Genomic DNA, 19,314 nt, shown 5'->3' with positions numbered 1-19,314 from the left:
ACCCCCCATGTTGAGGGCATGCAGCCTGGTACGGCTCAGGAGGGGGGGGGGGCGCTCGCTCGTCCCCACTCCCTTCCTGGCTGGCCGGGTAGCGTGCTTTGGATACGGGTCTGGTATGGATTGTAGGGGGACCCCCTACGCCGTTTTTTTCGGCGTAGGGGGGGCTCTCCTTACAACCCATAACAGACCTAAGGGCCCGGTATGCTCCTGAGGGCGGGACCCAGGCCGGATTTTTATTTAAAATCCGGCGGGGACTTCCCCCTCAGGATTCATAACAAACGCCGCACACGTGTAGAATTGGCGGGAATCCAAGTCGGATCTCCCGCCTCTTCTATGACGCGCTTGCTGGGATGTGCTGTCGCTATCCCAGTGAGTGCGAGATCTCGGCACCACGTCGCCGAGTATCAGCGCGACGCTGTCGTGCTGAAAGCACAATCTCACAAACACCTACTGTATATGAATCATTATGCTATAGTTTTTATCACCGCTACCCAAGCGTACCCTTCAGTTTAACCCTGACTTCACAATCTATAGTACCCACACCATACCACCAACCCTATTACATCCTTTAACATATAATAGCTAACCTTCCAAACACTATATGGTATCAGAATATTTTTCTTTGCAAAACCATTATTATTTTCCCTAAATGGAATATACAACCCTAAAACCATATTACACACTAAATTCTTTATGATTTTGACGAACATCCAGTACCAACGCTGAGTGACGCAGACTGCAATATTTTTATTATATAAAATGTAATTAATAGAATATGCAGCATCTTTTAGTCGTATCATCACTGGTCTTTTTAACCCAATACAATGTGTAGTTAATTCAGACCAATAGACTGGGGTGAGCTGCCATTGACTGGTGAATGTCCGGCAGCTTTAGATTGTATGAAAATAAAATTCTCAATCAGGATTATATCAGCTAAATTCCCTGACAAAGAATTAGAATACTTATAGATAGTCTGCTGGCAAGAATAATTTTCCTAACACTGATTTAGGAGAGGGCATCTCCTGCAGTCTTGGATTTTTCTTTATTTCAAATTTTGGCAGAAATTCTCAAGAGAACAGTTTGATGGTAAATTATTTATTATGGTCACTTTTAGATGTTATATGGGGGGGAGCATATGATGGTATTGGTGTTGACAGCAGGAGACGGCAAGATGGTCATGAGCAGCATGATGAAGAGTCACAATCGGTATGGTGAGGTCAAATCCGGTGAAGGTCAGTCCAGGTAAATTGTCATAATCCGGTGAGTAGTAGTCATCGGGTTAACTTTCCGTCTTTTGTCTTCGGTTCATAGCTCATTGGCACACTTAGGTACACAAGTAACGTGGCTGAATATAGTTTTTTTTTTATTCAAGCCTTTTGTGATCCAGAGGAAGGCGAAACAAAACCCCTATGAGGTAAGTGCCAATTGTCCTCATTTTGGGGGGAAAAAAAATTCCTTCCTGACTCCAAATATGGCAATCGGAATAAATCCCTGGATCAATTACCTATGTCCGGTCTTAAATGTGTGCCACTTTTCTGTCCATAAAAGAACCTGAAGACTGTCTGATGTTCAAAGTCAATTTTTGTTCCAGAAAGTTATTAACCCATTGAGATAAGTCACATCCGAGTTTAGCCATGAGAACATCCATTAGGGGTTTGAGCATTCTCCATTTGTTGTAAATTGAACTAGCAAGGTGTAAACGGATGTCGATAGGAGATTTTTCTTACATCATCTCCACACTTTCCTTGCCTTCCTCAGCAGGAGAACTTAACAGCTCAGGGACTATCATGGGTTCTCAAAGGCTTGAAGTCAAATCCGGTATAGGTCCACTAAATCTCGCATAACAGGCTGCACGAGTCCTGTGAAGGAGTTCTTTATAAAGTAGCGAGATAGGGACACTTTTGAAGGTCACTTTAGACTCCAGAAGAATAGTTGCAGGGAGTATATCACTGATGTTAGGAGCTGTGCTGTATGGGTTTGTAGCAGACAAGTCTTATGGATAATTGCTGTTGACATCATATTACTTTTGAGAGTACTGACGTCATAAATGGAGTTCCTGTTGGCTGGAACTTGGACTTCTACTGGCTGCCAGCATAGTTACTCCTGAGGGGCCTGGAGTCCAGGGTTTTTCTCTGATGGCTGCAGATAGATAATATCGTATATGAGATACAATACTGTTCCAAGTTAGTAATTGTACATCTTGTAAATAATTTCTGGTTACAAACTTCTATGCACTTACGTTGCCTGGTATGAATGGTGGTGGCATTTTAAGATCTTCCAGATCCCCCCAATCTATTTGCTGGAAGAAGGGATGTTGCCTTATGCAGCCATTTATGCCCAGTCGTCTGCTTGGGTCTTCGCACAGTAGCTGTAAATCAAAACAGTCCATGATTATTGTCTGGATATAAAATATAATGGAGGGGCCATAGGTGATGCCCACTTTGACAGTGGTAGCTCACTGTAATTCCCTCCCTAGTCTTGTATCAGTTCCATATTAAGTTTTAAAGAACTATGTCCCATAGTAGAGACAGCAGCCTTTTAGGTCTAATTCATACATGACAGTGCTGCTTCTCTCTTCTTGAGATTTAATGGTGTCTGCTTTCAAGTTTCACATTGAGGAGATCATGATCTCCTTTGGCTACCACTGTTATGGGGCATCAACATGAAGACTTAAATGTATAATGCCCTCTCTTACTGAAAACGACACGGTCATTGTGTATAACATCCCTGTCCTCAGAAGTAAGCATCTCCTCTTCCTCACCTCCTCAATGATGTTCTCCGTCTCAGTGTCAAGATTATGTTCAGGTAATTCTGACACTTTGCAGTTGCAGGTTTTTTCTCCTGTTGTCAGCTGGTAAAGGACAATGCCAAAGGAGTACCAGTCAACAGCTGCATTGTACTTCTTCCCTGCAATGATCTGTCAAGAAGAAGCGAAGACTTCATTACATGTTATGGACAACTAGGGCAGTTTGTCTGTTTTGATACATGAGGCAGCACCTAGTATTCCCTATGTATGGAGTCTATATATCTATCAGTCTCACTATAATTTATTGCTTCACTCTCTATACACTAACCTCTGGAGCCATGTAGCCCGGTGTTCCTGCATTTTTGTTTAATCCATCCATATTATTGATGGCCAATCCAAAGTCAGCTATTTTAAGATGACCTGAGGCGTCAATCAAAATGTTTGATGGTTTTATATCTCTGTAAAATAAAAAGTTAAGATTGTTCTCAACTTTTCTTCTGTACCCAGTGTCCTTGTGAGACAGAAGGAGCACAGTGATGCGACAATATTACAAATCAAGCAGAAAATGGCTATTAAAGTAAAGAAATTGATATACCGATGGATGAAACCCATTGTGTGCAGGAACTGGAGGCCTGATGTTATCTCAGCTGCATAGAATCTGTTGGAGAGAATATAAGAGAAGATGTTAGTTCTTAGATCTTTCAGATTATATGATTGGATATTATGTACAGACTTGTTACGGATGGGGGTTTATAGTAAAGTTATTGGGAACTAAAATCAATTAAGAACGTTAACCATAAAACCATTGAACTTACTTGGCACTGGGGATTGGGAGACGTTCTTTTTTTCTGAGGTGGCTTCTTAGATCTCCTCCAGAAGCATACTCCATAGCAAAACACCAGTGCTTCTATGATAAATTGAAGATAGAAGAGACATTGATATTCATTCTACCTATATTTCAGATAACATACAATGAATCACATCATTCATGGCTCTACCTTGGTTTGGAAAGTCATGCAGCTGTTCACCAAGAAAGGACTTTCAGATGTCAGCTGAAGGATTTTTTTTTCCAGCTGGAGCTGTTTTTCTGCTTTAGCTGAAAGTCCTTTGGTCACAATTTTTATTGCTAGCATCTTCTTGGTGATGTTGTCTGATACTAGAAAGACCTATGTAGGACAGAAGACATAAGGGTGATGGGTGTCAAGATCAGAGAATATAGCAATATACATGTGTGTACTATATTATACTATATATATATATATATATATATATATATATTATTTTTTTATATATATATATATTTTTTTTATGTTGTCACTTACTTTTCCATAGGCTCCTTGGCCAATCATTCGCCCAAATGTAAACCTATTGATGGAAATTCGGTTTTCTTCTGTAGGGCAGCTTTGAGGGACATTGCTTGGTCCTGATGGAATACAATAAGATATTATTTACTTATTAGGCAGTATTATCCCTGTTACATTATAATAAGAGGGCACAATTGATGAAAAGAGGCACCGATTTCAAAGGAGTTTTAAAAAGACCCTGTAAATGTTTGCTTTAAAGGGTCTTATATTAATATCTGGCTGCTAGTCATCAACAATTCCAAGCTTCTCCAAATTAAAAAATCACGCCTGGTTTTCAGGACGGATGCTATAAGATTATTCCCTTCCCACTCAATGATGTACTATTACTTAACTGACAGTAGTGACTTAAGCAAATCAGTGAAATCTTTAATATAATTAGATAGTCATATTGACGCTACCAAAGAATACTTCTATGACTGAAAGCGCAGATAAAACATAACTTTAATAATTATCAGATAAAATGACTTTTTTGTAATTCCAGATCGGGCACAAAATAATTTGGTTTAAATAAACCCTGATGGTGGATGTACTCCGCCCTTGAACCTATCCCTGGACACCCTGATGCACCCCGCATATTCCGACAGCAAAGCAGGCAATATGGACAATCACAATAAATTAGTAAGTGCCATGTATTAACTTTGTCTATAGGATAAAAGCCATTTGCTGAAGTGAGACAATCCCTTTAAGGGGGTTAAAAGAAATTCATAGCGATGAGCAAATCTTTAAAATTCTGTTGTCTATTGGTTCTCCCATCAACTCTAATTACAACTGGATTGTAAATGTATTTGTCATATACAACAAGCCATTTTAAGAAATCCCTTTCCCTCTCTCTACCTGGCCTTGGCTCCTCTTCCTCCTTGGCCTTTGATCCGCCAGTTTTAGGTCTTTTCAAGGAGCCACATGAGCTATCTTCCCTCTTCCTTTTTTTAGATTCTTTCTTTGCATTTTTGCCATGTATCTCCTCGGGACATGGTCTTTTCTTTTTGGGCCCTGATGGTTTTGACCCATCTTCACTTCTCTTTCTGTCTCCATGTTCCTCTTTGGGACATGGTCTTTTGTTTTTGGGCCTTGATGACTTAGACCCATCTCCATTACTCTTTTTTCTCTCGCCATGTTCCTCTTTAGGACATGGTCTTTTATTTTTGGGTCCTGATGACTTTGACCCATCTCTACTTCTCTTCCTCTTTCCATTTGATTTAGGGTCTTCTTGAATTTTTTTTGAAGACCCCATATTAGCAATATTTGTAATCAGTTCACAGAAGTTGCTAGTTGAACAGTGAACTGTAATTTTGCCTGGACAGCATTCTAGAACCATATGATGTCATAAAAGAACATTGTGATGTCACCACTCTCTGATGGGTGCCATCATAACCTTTCTGCCCACTAGGGTTTTTAAAATGTAAGCAGTTTGCACAAATAACAATTAGGTTGAATTTACCTTTTGAATTCCATTAAGTTAAATGAAGTTAGAGCTAGGCCTCATTCACCCAAAAGTGCAAAACGGGCGTCACACAGCCGTTTTTTGGTACCAATTAAAGTCTATTGGGCTACTCATATGGCTGTTTTTTTAAAGACTAGCGAACAGCGGGAAACAAAAATTAGGACATGTTCTATTTTTGGCTGTTTTCACATTGAAATCAATGAGACCATTTTTAAGAGTGCATTTAAGGGTACTTTCACACTAGCTTTTTTCTTTTCCGGCATAGAGTTCCATCCTAGGGGCTCTATACTGGAAAAGAACTGATCAGTTTTATCCCCATGCATTCTGAATGGAGAGCAATCCATTCAGGATACATCAGGATGTCATCAATTCAGTCTTTTTGACTGATCAGGACAGAGATATAACCGCAGCATGCACGGTTTAATCTCCGGCCCAAAAAACTGAACACTTGCCTGAATGGCGGATCCGGCATTTTTTTCCCCATAGGAATGTATTCGTTCCGGATCCGGCATTCAAAATACCGGAATGCCGGATCTGTCCTTCCGGTTTGTGCATACGCAGTCCGAAAAAAATTAGAAAAAAATAAATGCCGGATCCGTTTTTTCCGGATGACACCGGAAAGACGGATCCGGCATTTCAATGCATTTGTAAGACGGATCATGATCCTGATCAGTCTTACAAATGCCATCAGTTGGCATACGGTTTGACGGATCCGGCAGGCAGTTCCAGCGACGGAACTGCTTGCCGGATCACTCTGCCGCAAGTGTGAAAGTAGCCTAAGAGTGCACTTTCAGTCAAGAAAAAGTGCCAGGGTTATTGGTCATGGAGTTATTGTACAGATTTGACCCTGTGTCACTGCCATTCATTTTGCCCAGTTCCTGCATTCACTTAGTTATAAAATAGGAATTCCCACAAATATATGAGATGCCATACATGTGCATTATGTTGATAAAAGCTTCAGATGCACCTCTAAAGCTCGATAAATAGGGTGCAGGTCAAGCCTCATGTCATATTCACAATTCCTTCTCACAGGCCAAGGTACAGTTACATAAAGCCACGGGCCGACAATCATGGCAAATATGGGGTACCAGCATTCGTAAGAAAACTAATACCAAATAATTGTACTGTATAAACCTACCACAGATTATCCAATGAATGAGCATGTTTGGCTGGCAGATCTCTTTTCACCATACAGAGGGGATGATTGCTGCATGCCCTCTGTTTAACCATGAGCAGTTACCGGTAACAAACGGTTAGGTGGCAATAATTGATTGTAAATATGTTGATGCAACATTAGAAGTGTGGAGTGATAATATGTAAAGACTCATCCAGTAATTTTTTGTTGTGGTGCCAAAAAATAATTCCATGCTCCAAAAAGCAATGTGCAAACTAGCAAAAGTCTAGGACTTAGGACTGGGAACCGCGGGACTAATATCAAACAGCTACATATTGACACACAAAGGAGTGTGAAGGCCCTTGCTTATCCACTAGGCAGGTTTTTTGAAAGGCGCAAAAAATGCAGACAGAGGAGTGTATATTTTTGTAGTAAAGAAAACTTTACTGTACAATATTTACATGTTGATCTCTCCACCGATTGTCATCACATTAGCAGGTACACATTTTTTTTATGGTTTTCTCGCTCAATATGACAACATACTATGCAGTCTCTTAAAGGCAAAGTAGACATATCGGTTTTCATTCGGGTGCACAGTACTTATTGTAAATATACAGACTGTTGATAGCTCCAAGGGGACATCCTTGATCTAGTGGGGGTGTTCAGGCCTCTTAGCATCAAGTGCCTTAGCTCAAAGTATCCTGTGTTCTTGAAGCCCGTCACAGTTAGGGTATATATCCTGCTGCTCCTCCAGTGTTCCCAGGGAATGATGCAAATGTCAGGGCATTGGTTCATCTACACCTGATATTTTGGCGTGGAAGGAAATTCCTGGTCTTCCAACACTTTACATCAACTAGTTAGTTGTTGCTTATCATGGCTGCTGCAGTTTTCTGCTGCCAACTCGTCTCTGGTCCCACGCCCACTGTATAAGGAGGGAGACTCTCCTACAATACATGCTCTGTAGACCTCTGGCCTAGTCTGTGGCCTCTATTAATGCTCACTTATTTTGCATGGAGACCCCCTTTCCACCACACTTGCTGTCATGGCCATCACTTCACAAAGCGGCCATTTCACTTGCCTTGGGAACCTCACAGATGACCGCAGGTCCTTTAACAGTAAAAGGTCCTGCTCAAATTTGTGCTATATGAATCATTATGCTATAGTTTTTATCACCGCTACCCAAGCGTACCCTTCAGTTTAACCCTGACTTCACAATCTATAGTACCCACACCATACCACCAACCCTATTACATCCTTTAACATATAATAGCTAACCTTCCAAACACTATATGGTATCAGAATATTTTTCTTTGCAAAACCATTATTATTTTCCCTAAATGGAATATACAACCCTAAAACCATATTACACACTAAATTCTTTATGATTTTGACGAACATCCAGTACCAACGCTGAGTGACGCAGACTGCAATATTTTTATTATATAAAATGTAATTAATAGAATATGCAGCATCTTTTAGTCGTATCATCACTGGTCTTTTTAACCCAATACAATGTGTAGTTAATTCAGACCAATAGACTGGGGTGAGCTGCCATTGACTGGTGAATGTCCGGCAGCTTTAGATTGTATGAAAATAAAATTCTCAATCAGGATTATATCAGCTAAATTCCCTGACAAAGAATTAGAATACTTATAGATAGTCTGCTGGCAAGAATAATTTTCCTAACACTGATTTAGGAGAGGGCATCTCCTGCAGTCTTGGATTTTTCTTTATTTCAAATTTTGGCAGAAATTCTCAAGAGAACAGTTTGATGGTAAATTATTTATTATGGTCACTTTTAGATGTTATATGGGGGGGAGCATATGATGGTATTGGTGTTGACAGCAGGAGACGGCAAGATGGTCATGAGCAGCATGATGAAGAGTCACAATCGGTATGGTGAGGTCAAATCCGGTGAAGGTCAGTCCAGGTAAATTGTCATAATCCGGTGAGTAGTAGTCATCGGGTTAACTTTCCGTCTTTTGTCTTCGGTTCATAGCTCATTGGCACACTTAGGTACACAAGTAACGTGGCTGAATATAGTTTTTTTTTTATTCAAGCCTTTTGTGATCCAGAGGAAGGCGAAACAAAACCCCTATGAGGTAAGTGCCAATTGTCCTCATTTTGGGGGGAAAAAAAATTCCTTCCTGACTCCAAATATGGCAATCGGAATAAATCCCTGGATCAATTACCTATGTCCGGTCTTAAATGTGTGCCACTTTTCTGTCCATAAAAGAACCTGAAGACTGTCTGATGTTCAAAGTCAATTTTTGTTCCAGAAAGTTATTAACCCATTGAGATAAGTCACATCCGAGTTTAGCCATGAGAACATCCACTAGGGGTTTGAGCATTCTCCATTTGTTGTAAATTGAACTAGCAAGGTGTAAACGGATGTCGATAGGAGATTTTTCTTACATCATCTCCACACTTTCCTTGCCTTCCTCAGCAGGAGAACTTAACAGCTCAGGAACTATCATGGGTTCTCAAAGGCTTGAAGTCAAATCCGGTATAGGTCCACTAAATCTCGCATAACAGGCTGCACGAGTCCTGTGAAGGAGTTCTTTATAAAGTAGCGAGATAGGGACACTTTTGAAGGTCACTTTAGACTCCAGAAGAATAGTTGCAGGGAGTATATCACTGATGTAAGGAGCTGTGCTGTATGGGTTTGTAGCAGACAAGTCTTATGGATAATTGCTGTTGACATCATATTACTTTTGAGAGTACTGACGTCATAAATGGAGTTCCTGTTGGCTGGAACTTGGACTTCTACTGGCTGCCAGCATAGTTACTCCTGAGGGGCCTGGAGTCCAGGGTTTTTCTCTGATGGCTGCAGATAGATAATATCGTATATGAGATACAATACTGTTCCAAGTTAGTAATTGTACATCTTGTAAATAATTTCTGGTTACAAACTTCTATGCACTTACGTTGCCTGGTATGAATGGTGGTGGCATTTTAAGATCTTCCAGATCCCCCCAATCTATTTGCTGGAAGAAGGGATGTTGCCTTATGCAGCCATTTATGCCCAGTCGTCTGCTTGGGTCTTCGCACAGTAGCTGTAAATCAAAACAGTCCATGATTATTGTCTGGATATAAAATATAATGGAGGGGCCATAGGTGATGCCCACTTTGACAGTGGTAGCTCACTGTAATTCCCTCCCTAGTCTTGTATCAGTTCCATATTAAGTTTTAAAGAACTATGTCCCCATAGTAGAGACAGCAGCCTTTCAGGTCTAATTCATACATGACAGTGCTGCTTCTCTCTTCTTGAGATTTAATGGTGTCTGCTTTCAAGTTTCACATTGAGGAGATCATGATCTCCTTTGGCTACCACTGTTATGGGGCATCAACATGAAGACTTAAATGTATAATGCCCTCTCTTACTGAAAACGACACGGTCATTGTGTATAACATCCCTGTCCTCAGAAGTAAGCATCTCCTCTTCCTCACCTCCTCAATGATGTTCTCCGTCTCAGTGTCAAGATTATGTTCAGGTAATTCTGACACTTTGCAGTTGCAGGTTTTTTCTCCTGTTGTCAGCTGGTAAAGGACAATGCCAAAGGAGTACCAGTCAACAGCTGCATTGTACTTCTTCCCTGCAATGATCTGTCAAGAAGAAGCGAAGACTTTATTACATGTTATGGACAACTAGGGCAGTTTGTCTGTTTTGATACATGAGGCAGCACCTAGTATTCCCTATGTATGGAGTCTATATATCTATCAGTCTCACTATAGTTTATTGCTTCACTCTCTATACACTAACCTCTGGAGCCATGTAGCCCGGTGTTCCTGCATTTTTGTTTAATCCATCCATATTATTGATGGCCAATCCAAAGTCAGCTATTTTAAGATGACCTGAGGCGTCAATCAAAATGTTTGATGGTTTTATATCTCTGTAAAATAAAAAGTTAAGATTGTTCTCAACTATTCTTCTGTACCCAGTGTCCTTGTGAGACCGAAGGAGCACAGTGATGTGACAATATTACAAATCAAGCAGAAAATGGCTATTAAAGTAAAGAAATTGATATACCGATGGATGAAACCCATTGTGTGCAGGAACTGGAGGCCTGATGTTATCTCAGCTGCATAGAATCTGTTGGAGAGGATATAAGAGAAGATGTTAGTTCTTAGATCTTTCAGATTATATGATTGGATATTATGTACAGACTTGTTACGGATGGGGGTTTATAGTAAAGTTATTGGGAACTAAAATCAATTAAGAACGTTAACCATAAAACCATTGAACTTACTTGGCACTGGTGATTGGGAGACGTTCTTTTTTTCTGAGGTGGCTTCTTAGATCTCCTCCAGAAGCATACTCCATAGCAAAACACCAGTGCTTCTATGATAAATTGAAGATAGAAGAGACATTGATATTCATTCTACCTATATTTCAGATAACATACAATGAATCACATCATTCATGGCTCTACCTTGGTTTGGAAAGTCATACAGCTGTTCACCAAGAAAGGACTTTCAGATGTCAGCTGAAGGATTTTTTTTTCCAGCTGGAGCTGTTTTTCTGCTTTAGCTGAAAGTCCTTTGGTCACAATTTTTATTGCTAGCATCTTCTTGGTGATGTTGTCTGATGCTAGAAAGACCTATGTAGGACAGAAGACATAAGGGTGATGGGTGTCAAGATCAGAGAATATAGCAATATACATGTGTGTACTATATTATATTATACTATATATATATATATATTTTTTAATATATATATATATATATATATATATTTTTTTTTATTTTTTATGTTGTCACTTACTTTTCCATAGGCTCCTTGGCCAATCATTCGCCCAAATGTAAACCTATTGATGGAAATTCGGTTTTCTTCTGTAGGGCAGCTTTGAGGGACATTGCTCGGTCCTGATGGAATACAATAAGATATTATTTACTTATTAGGCAGTATTATCCCTGTTACATTATAATAAGAGGGCACAATTGATGAAAAGAGGCACCGATTTCAAAGGAGTTTTGAAAAAACCCTGTAAATGTTTGCTTTAAAGGGTCTTATATTAATATCTGGCTGCTAGTCATCAACAATTCCAAGCTTCTCCAAATTAAAAAATCACGCCTGGTTTTCAGGACGGATGCTATAAGATTATTCCCTTCCCACTCAATGACGTACTATTACTTAACTGACAGTAGTGACTTAAGCAAATCAGTGAAATCTTTAATATAATTAGAAACCAAAGAATACTTCTATGACTGAAAGCGCAGATAAAACATAACTTTAATAATTATCAGATAAAATGACATTTTTGTAATTCCAGATAGGGCACAAAATAATTTGGTTTAAATAAACCCTGATGGTGGATGTACTCCGCCCTTGAACCTATCCCTGGACACCCTGATGCACCCCGCATATTCCGACAGCAAAGCAGGCAATATGGACAATCACAATAAATTAGTAAGTGCCATGTATTAACTTTGTCTATAGGATAAAAGCCATTTGCTGAAGTGAGACAATCCCTTTAAGGGGGTTAAAAGAAATTCATAGCGATGAGCAAATCTTTAAAATTCTGTTGTCTATTGGTTCTCCCATCAACTCTAATTACAACTGGATTGTAAATGTATTTGTCATATACAACAAGCCATTTTAAGAAATCCCTTTCCCTCTCTCTACCTGGCCTTGGCTCCTCTTCCTCCTTGGCCTTTGATCCGCCAGTTTTAGGTCTTTTCAAGGAGCCACATGAGCTATCTTCCCTCTTCCTTTTTTTAGATTCTTTCTTTGCATTTTTGCCATGTATCTCCTCGGGACATGGTCTTTTCTTTTTGGGCCCTGATGGTTTTGACCCATCTTCACTTCTCTTTCTGTCTCCATGTTCCTCTTTGGGACATGGTCTTTTGTTTTTGGGCCTTGATGACTTAGACCCATCTCCATTACTCTTTTTTCTCTCGCCATGTTCCTCTTTAGGACATGGTCTTTTATTTTTGGGTCCTGATGACTTTGACCCATCTCTACTTCTCTTCCTCTTTCCATTTGATTTAGGGTCTTCTTGAATTTTTTTTGAAGACCCCATATTAGCAATATTTGTAATCAGTTCACAGAAGTTGCTAGTTGAACAGTGAACGGTAATTTTGCCTGGACAGCATTCTAGAACCATATGATGTCATAAAAGAACATTGTGATGTCACCACTCTCTGATGGGTGCCATCATAACCTTTCTGCCCACTAGGGTTTTTAAAATGTAAGCGTGTATAGTTTGCACAAATAACAATTAGGTTGAATTTACCTTTTGAATTCCATTAAGTTAAATGAAGTTAGAGTTAGGCCTCATTCACCCAAAAGTGCAAAACGGGCGTCACACAGCCGTTTTTTGGTACCAATTAAAGTCTATTGGGCTACTCATATGGCTGTTTTTTTTAAAGACTACCGAACAGCGGGAAACAAAAATTAGGACATGTTCTATTTTTGGCTGTTTTCACATTGAAATCAATGAGACCATTTTTAAGAGTGCATTTAAGGGTACTTTCACATTAGCTTTTTTCTTTTCCGGCATAGAGTTCCATCCTAGGGGCTCTATACTGGAAAAGAACTGATCAGTTTTATCCCCATGCATTCTGAATGGAGAGCAATCCATTCAGGATACATCAGGATGTCATCAATTCAATCTTTTTCACTGATCAGGACAGAGATATAACCGCAGCATGCTACGGTTTAATCTCCGGCCCAAAAAACTGAACACTTGCCTGAATGGCGGATCCGGCATTTTTTTTCCCATAGGAATGTATTCGTTCCGGATCCGGCATTCAAAATACCGGAATGCCGGATCTGTCCTTCCGGTTTGTGCATACGCAGACCGAAAAAAATGTGAAAAAAATAAATGCCGGATCCGTTTTTTCCGGATGACACCGGAAAGACGGATCCGGCATTTCAATGCATTTGTAAGATGGATCATGATCCTGATCAGTCTTACAAATGCCATCAGTTGGCATACGGTTTGACGGATCCGGCAGGCAGTTCCAGCGACGGAACTGCTTGCCGGATCACTCTGCCGCAAGTGTGAAAGTAGCCTAAGAGTGCACTTTCAGTCAAGAAAAAGTGCCAGGGTTATTGGTCATGGAGTTATTGTACAGATTTGACCCTGTGTCACTGCCATTCATTTTTGCCCAGTTCCTGCATTCACTTAGTTTTAAAATAGAAATTCACACAAATATATGAGATGCCATACATGTGCATTATTTAAATTTTAATAAACGCTTTAGATGCACCTCTATTGGGCTACTCATATGGCTCTTTTTTTCAAAAGCCAGTGAATCGCAGCTTTCAGAGAGGACATGTCTTATTTTTGGCTGATCTCACAGCCAGATGGACGACAATGAAATCATTGAGACTGTTTTTAACATTCGTTTGGATTGGAGTACAGCCGTTTAATGGCTGTCTAAAATGGGTACATCATGAAAAAAAAAAAAAAAATAGGCCTTTTATATTCACCTCAAAATGACCCATTATCTATTCTGGAGGATCTACTATGGAGGGCACTGTGTATACTGGGAGGCATTATTGGGAGCATTATCTATACTGATGGACACAGAAAACTATTATCTATTTATGGAAATTATGGGGGGCATCATATATATTTCGAGGCAATATCTATACTGAGAGGCACTGTCGGTGAGCATTATATATACTGAGCGCACTGGGGTTGGTATTAAAAAAAAAGCCTATGAAATTTTTAATGGCTTTTAAAATGTAATGCAAATCGGCAATTAAAAACAGATAAATGGCCAGAATACTGATGCACACACTGATGCAAAATGGCCATAAAAAACGTAGTTTATCCATTTTTAATGGGTGTTTCTTTCACGGTGTGAAATGTACTCTAATGTGGTTTATTATTGCTGGGCTGGATGTGACATTGCTACATGTAATTTTTATTACAATATATCGAACATATAGCAAAAAACTTTTATGTCAGGCTTTGTGTTGGTTATCTCTACCCGTGGATGCATATGGATTATGTTCCATCCCATAAAGATAATTGTAAAAACATGAAACCTGTAATCTGGGATGCAACCATCTAGTTAATGTAGGCAAGCTCTTTTCCCTGAACAATATGTATTAGGTTATACAATAACTGCTGTTTGGATGAGTAACACGCCATGTGATGTAATTTCTGGATGAGGGATAAAATATTCTGCTGCTTTATTGATGGATTTATCCATATAAATCAGTGCTGGAAAACCTATGGCACAGGTGCCCGAGGCGGCACTCGGCGTCCTCTCTGTGGGCACTCGCGCCCTGGAAAAAAAGTATATGGTGTAACAATATGCCTTAGATTTTTCCTGACATTCATCAGCGCAGGGCGCACTATGAACGGCACAGGCAGCGCACTGAATGTAGGCCGGATATTATAGCTAAATGATAAAGATAAAGTACTATATTGGTATTCAGGTTAAATTGTCATGTTGGCTCTTGGCAATAAATACGTGGGTTTTGGTTTTGCAGTTTGGGCACTCGGTCTCTAAAAGCTTCCCCATCACTGATATAAGTGATATTTTGTAACAGCTGAGGGAACTGTATATTGGAGGCCACTGATGATTTATTGCTTAAAGGGCATCTGTCAGTAGGTCTGTACCTATGAGACTGACTGACCTGTTGCTCTTGGCATCTAAAGGCATCTGTGTCGGTGCCATGTTCATATATACCCACATTGCTGAGATAAATGAAGTTTTCATATATGCAAATGAGCCTCTAGGACAGGGATGGGCAAACTCGGCCCTCCAGTTGTTTTAAAGCTACAAATCCCATCATGCCCTGCTGTAGGCTGATAGCTGTAAGCAGACTGGGAAGGATGGGATTTTTAGCTTTAAAACAGCTGGAGGGCCGAGTTTGCCCATCCCTGATCTAGGAGCAATGGGGGCGTTGCCAATGCCACTAAACCAAGAGGCTCTGCTCTCTCTGCAACTGCTGCACCCACCGCACTTGGGCTAGGCAATGTAAACGTTCTCACACCTGCCTGGCCCTGTCAATCAAAGTCTAGAGGGTGCGACAGTTGCAGAGAGAGCAGGGCTCTAGGTGTAACGGCAACACCCCCGCTGTTCCTTGAGGCTCATTTGCTTATATGAAAACTTCATTTTTCTCAGCAATGTGGGTATATATGAACATACAGGGGCCAACAACGATACGTTCAGCTGAGAAATGCACATGCAACATGCGAGCCAGTACACAGGTTCAGATCTGCTGACACTTTGCTCCCCCACAATCAGCTGTTTCAGACTGTACATTGCACGGATCTGTAGATAGACAGCTTCGTACACAGTGTAGTGAATGGGAACTGAGCTTCAGTAAACTACACAGTATATAGAGCCTTCTGCTCCCATCCATACACTGTCTGGCCCGCTGTGGCAACTCAAAACAGCTGATCATGTTGGTGCCGGGTGTCGGATCGCCCCCTGACTAAATGGCTCGGATGCTACAGTAGCTATTGACCATGGCTTATTCTCTTTCAGGTCAGTGTGGAGGGTGTCAGCTGTATTATACAGAAGGCACTTGCAACATAAGGGGCAGGCTCAGCTCATGAGCATGTTCCATATGGTATTGACGCCATCATGCCACAAATGTACACATTGATAGGAAGTGTATCAAACAATAATCATTTTTACTTAAAAATGCCCGACAGGTTTTTACATGCTGGTATGTTTTGCTCCCAGTTAAGGCTTACCTTTGTCATGTTCTGGGCTGTCTCTATACTGATTCCCAATCAATCGGGTTTGATTGCAACACTGAAAGGAGATTGTAGTTCATTCTGATGCCAGCAGGCGTAAAGGGAGCGTAGATCTGTATCACAGGTGGGTACAATGATAATGCCCGGGCAGTCACCTTGACATAATAGTGGGAAATACCTCCTTTTCTTGATATGCTAAATCATCAAAATGCAAAAAAAAAGGGGTTCAATTATTATAGAGCAGGAAATCCTCTATTTGTATACTGACATATATTTGATAATGTGGTGACATAAAGCGTTTGCGTGGGTTTACTCTGGATTCTTCAGTTCACTTTGTACGGCGCTGAAGAACATGTTGGCGTTATAGAAACAATAGGAAATAAATTCAGAGTTAATTAATGTCGTAGCAAAGCTAAAAAGATGTCTCCTATAATTTCAACAATTTAGTAAACACTTAGCCAACTGCTTGGTATCGCAGCTTAACTCCATTCACTTGAACGAGATTGAGCTGCGCGCATCTCTATGGCAGGCATTTTGGAGGAATATATCTGTGGATACTCTGGGGGCATCGGAATATCCACTACTGGGTTGATGATGGCAGACAGCGCTAAAGGAACCTCTTGGTTTATCAATTTTAACCGATAAGGCTTAAAGAAAGTAAAGGGGTTGTCTAGTTTGCTAGCCAACAAGCTGTCTTATCACACTGTATTACTTTAGTTGTTTTCTGTCTCACTTCTCTGTCCATTTGGATATACAGCTGAGCATTATAAGTCTCCGGTTGCTATCAGAACCTCCCAACTACCATGACAAAACTGCAGCATTAAAAACAAACTGATGAACTATCAGCTATCTTCCCATAGTCTTCTACTTGTAGAAAAGACAGAGAGAGGTAACAGAACAAACAAGGCTCCGGACCATATATCTGTAGAGAGCCCTGGAATTTCCGCTTGGCGCCCTTTTGCTTGATGGCATGGCATCATGTTGGCTGTCATGTGGGCTTTTCTCCCTCTCTGTAGGAAAGTCTTACCTCTGTGCAGTAATTCAAGGATGCACAGAATGGTAGTGACTGGGGACTATACAACATACAGTATATAACACTGGTAGACAAGGAAACAGCAGATGGGAGAGAAACAAAAGAACGTGGTTAGGAGCTGGTTTTATACACTTGTGCAACTAAAATGTCTGCCTACAGTTGCTGAGTTGCAGTAGGATGTTCTGCTCCGGAGCACTAACTGCTGTATTAATCAGGGATAATCCAAGCTGTGGCGGTATAATGAAGGTTTTTGATAGTAAAGTAATAGTAAAGTAGTTCATCGTATTTTTAGTTCCCCTTTAAGAACACAGTCCCTATCTCTAGGTAGCGTGACCCAAAATAAACACTGTGAATGAGGTTTTGAAGTCTTTTAAGCAAACTTGAAGTGGCCCCTGTGTCATGGATTAGCACATAGAATGGATTTTGCTCCAGACATCTTAATCTTTTTATACACTCTTCAAACACTGTATGCTATGTCAGACATACAAAAGAAAAACTGTTCCGATGTCAAGTGGTGATTTGTTACAGTGTAATAGCCTGCGGTCACAAGCAATTCTCCACAGCCCCTCCTAGCATAGCAGACACAGCAACAAATCAGGTAAGCATCACTCCCTCCATCAAGGTTCCTTTAGTCATAAGATTCCTTATTACCTGTTAAATAGCTTATAGCTTACATGGAGTCTGCCACTACATAATAGAAAAAATACATTGTAATATACTTTGTTAAAGGGGTTGTCCAGGTTCAGAGCTGAACCCGGACATATCCCCATTTTCACCCTTCCGGCCACCCTGGTATGAGCATCGGAGCATATCATGCAAGGCAAGGGCTTGTTTGTTGATATTTTCACACTGCTAGGTGGAGGCTTACACCTAGCAGTGTTGCCGGTGACGTCAACATCACTGACGGGCGGGCTTTAGCAGTGCCCTAGCTGTTTTACAGGCTAGGGCAGCGCTAAAGCCCACCCATCAGTGCCGGTGACTTCACCGAGCTCACTGCTGGGCAGAAGCCTCTGCCTAGCTTACTCTATGAAGAGCCTAGTATGTCACCAGATCTCCATAAAAAGCCTTTGCCCTGCGCGATTCAGAGCAGGGCAAAGAAGAGCATCCCCTATTGGGTGGGGGGGGGGGGGGGCGCGGCTGCCTGGGTGAAAATGGGGGTATGTACAGCTTCAACACCTTTAAAGACAAACAGCCTCTTCTCCAGTGATTAGGCTCCTCCTCCTTCCTATGGCAAAGAGGCTGAGAAACAGATTATCAGCTTCACTGAGGGATCAGGTTACTGCTACTGTCTGTGGAGGTCTATAAAAAGGTTTATCCTCTCTGCACATCAAAACAGGAATTAAAAATGGTCTCCCCATCGTAATTTACCTGGGCGGATGGTCTCCCCATCTGGGCAGTGCTAGCACGGGCATGCCACACTGCAGCAAAAAGTTGAGAAGAAGCCATAATGTTTCACAGAGTACTACAGCCACTTCACTTCAGAGGCCTGACCTATGAGACCCTCACAATGATCAAGTGTGCAATATTCTGAAGATATTCTGTCCTTTGCATATAGAAGAAAACCATAACGTTAGCTAAAGACCTTATATGTTAACTGAGATAGTACAACTAAAAAATATACACTACATGGCCGTCATAATACAAGTGTATGGCCAGCAGAACAGAACCCTCGGGGCTCGCCATACACTTGTATTATGCGGCATGCCAGCTTTGAATTACGTTATGGATTCTGTGAGAATGGAATCCATTATGTAATTCACTTAAACCCCGAACCTGAACTCGAACCTGCCAAAAGGCAGGTTCGCTCATCTCTAGTCATTAATATCAGATGGACAGGGGCTGGGGCGCCCCCACCAATCAGCCGTTTGAAGAGAAAGCAGCACTTTTCCTATTCAATGAAACAACTTGGAACAACCAGAATACCCTTGAAGCTGTCTTTTGGCAT

The 19,314-nt window shown here is 40.8% G+C and overlaps 2 protein-coding genes across 2 annotated transcripts; both read right to left on the bottom strand.

The window, feature by feature from the left end:
* Positions 1–2,097: 2,097 nt before the first annotated feature.
* LOC121005680 (protein kinase C theta type-like) lies at positions 2,098–5,341 on the bottom strand. Its single transcript, XM_040438456.1, has 9 exons — positions 4,945–5,341; positions 4,069–4,169; positions 3,745–3,912; positions 3,562–3,653; positions 3,342–3,404; positions 3,075–3,204; positions 2,762–2,917; positions 2,240–2,368; positions 2,098–2,139 (listed from the first exon to the last, which is right to left on the bottom strand). The coding sequence occupies exons 1-9, from the start codon at positions 5,339–5,341 to the stop codon at positions 2,098–2,100; spliced, it is 1,278 nt and encodes a 425-aa protein (XP_040294390.1).
* Positions 5,342–9,450: 4,109 nt separating this feature from the next.
* LOC121005679 (protein kinase C theta type-like) lies at positions 9,451–12,688 on the bottom strand. The gene is made up of 9 exons (XM_040438455.1): positions 12,292–12,688; positions 11,431–11,531; positions 11,099–11,266; positions 10,916–11,007; positions 10,696–10,758; positions 10,429–10,558; positions 10,116–10,271; positions 9,593–9,721; positions 9,451–9,492 (listed from the first exon to the last, which is right to left on the bottom strand). Exons 1-9 carry the CDS (start codon positions 12,686–12,688, stop codon positions 9,451–9,453), a joined length of 1,278 nt encoding a protein of 425 aa, XP_040294389.1.
* Positions 12,689–19,314: the final 6,626 nt, after the last annotated feature.

The sequence above is a fragment of the Bufo bufo genome, chromosome 6 (assembly GCF_905171765.1).
Source record: "Bufo bufo chromosome 6, aBufBuf1.1, whole genome shotgun sequence".
Taxonomy (NCBI): Eukaryota; Metazoa; Chordata; class Amphibia; order Anura; family Bufonidae; genus Bufo; species Bufo bufo.
Note: the sequence above shows the minus strand (reverse complement) of the source record. Positions and strands in the feature narration are given on the sequence as shown.

Bases quoted from the DNA above. Each gene is read 5' to 3' on its own strand.
- LOC121005679 (XM_040438455.1), bottom strand. From the start codon at position 12,688: ATGGGGTCTTCAAAAAAAATTCAAGAAGACCCTAAATCAAATGGAAAG. The intron at 10,559-10,695 runs GTATATCAATTT...TTTATTTTACAG, and splicing joins ACAATGGGTTTCATCCATCG to AGATATAAAACCATCAAACA. The intron at 9,722-10,115 runs GTGAGGAAGAGG...TTTGATTTACAG, and splicing joins CGGAGAACATCATTGAGGAG to CTACTGTGCGAAGACCCAAG.
- LOC121005680 (XM_040438456.1), bottom strand. From the start codon at position 5,341: ATGGGGTCTTCAAAAAAAATTCAAGAAGACCCTAAATCAAATGGAAAG. The intron at 4,170-4,944 runs GTAGAGAGAGGG...GTATTCCATCAG, and splicing joins GGAAGAGGAGCCAAGGCCAG to GACCAAGCAATGTCCCTCAA. The intron at 2,369-2,761 runs GTGAGGAAGAGG...TTTGATTTACAG, and splicing joins CGGAGAACATCATTGAGGAG to CTACTGTGCGAAGACCCAAG.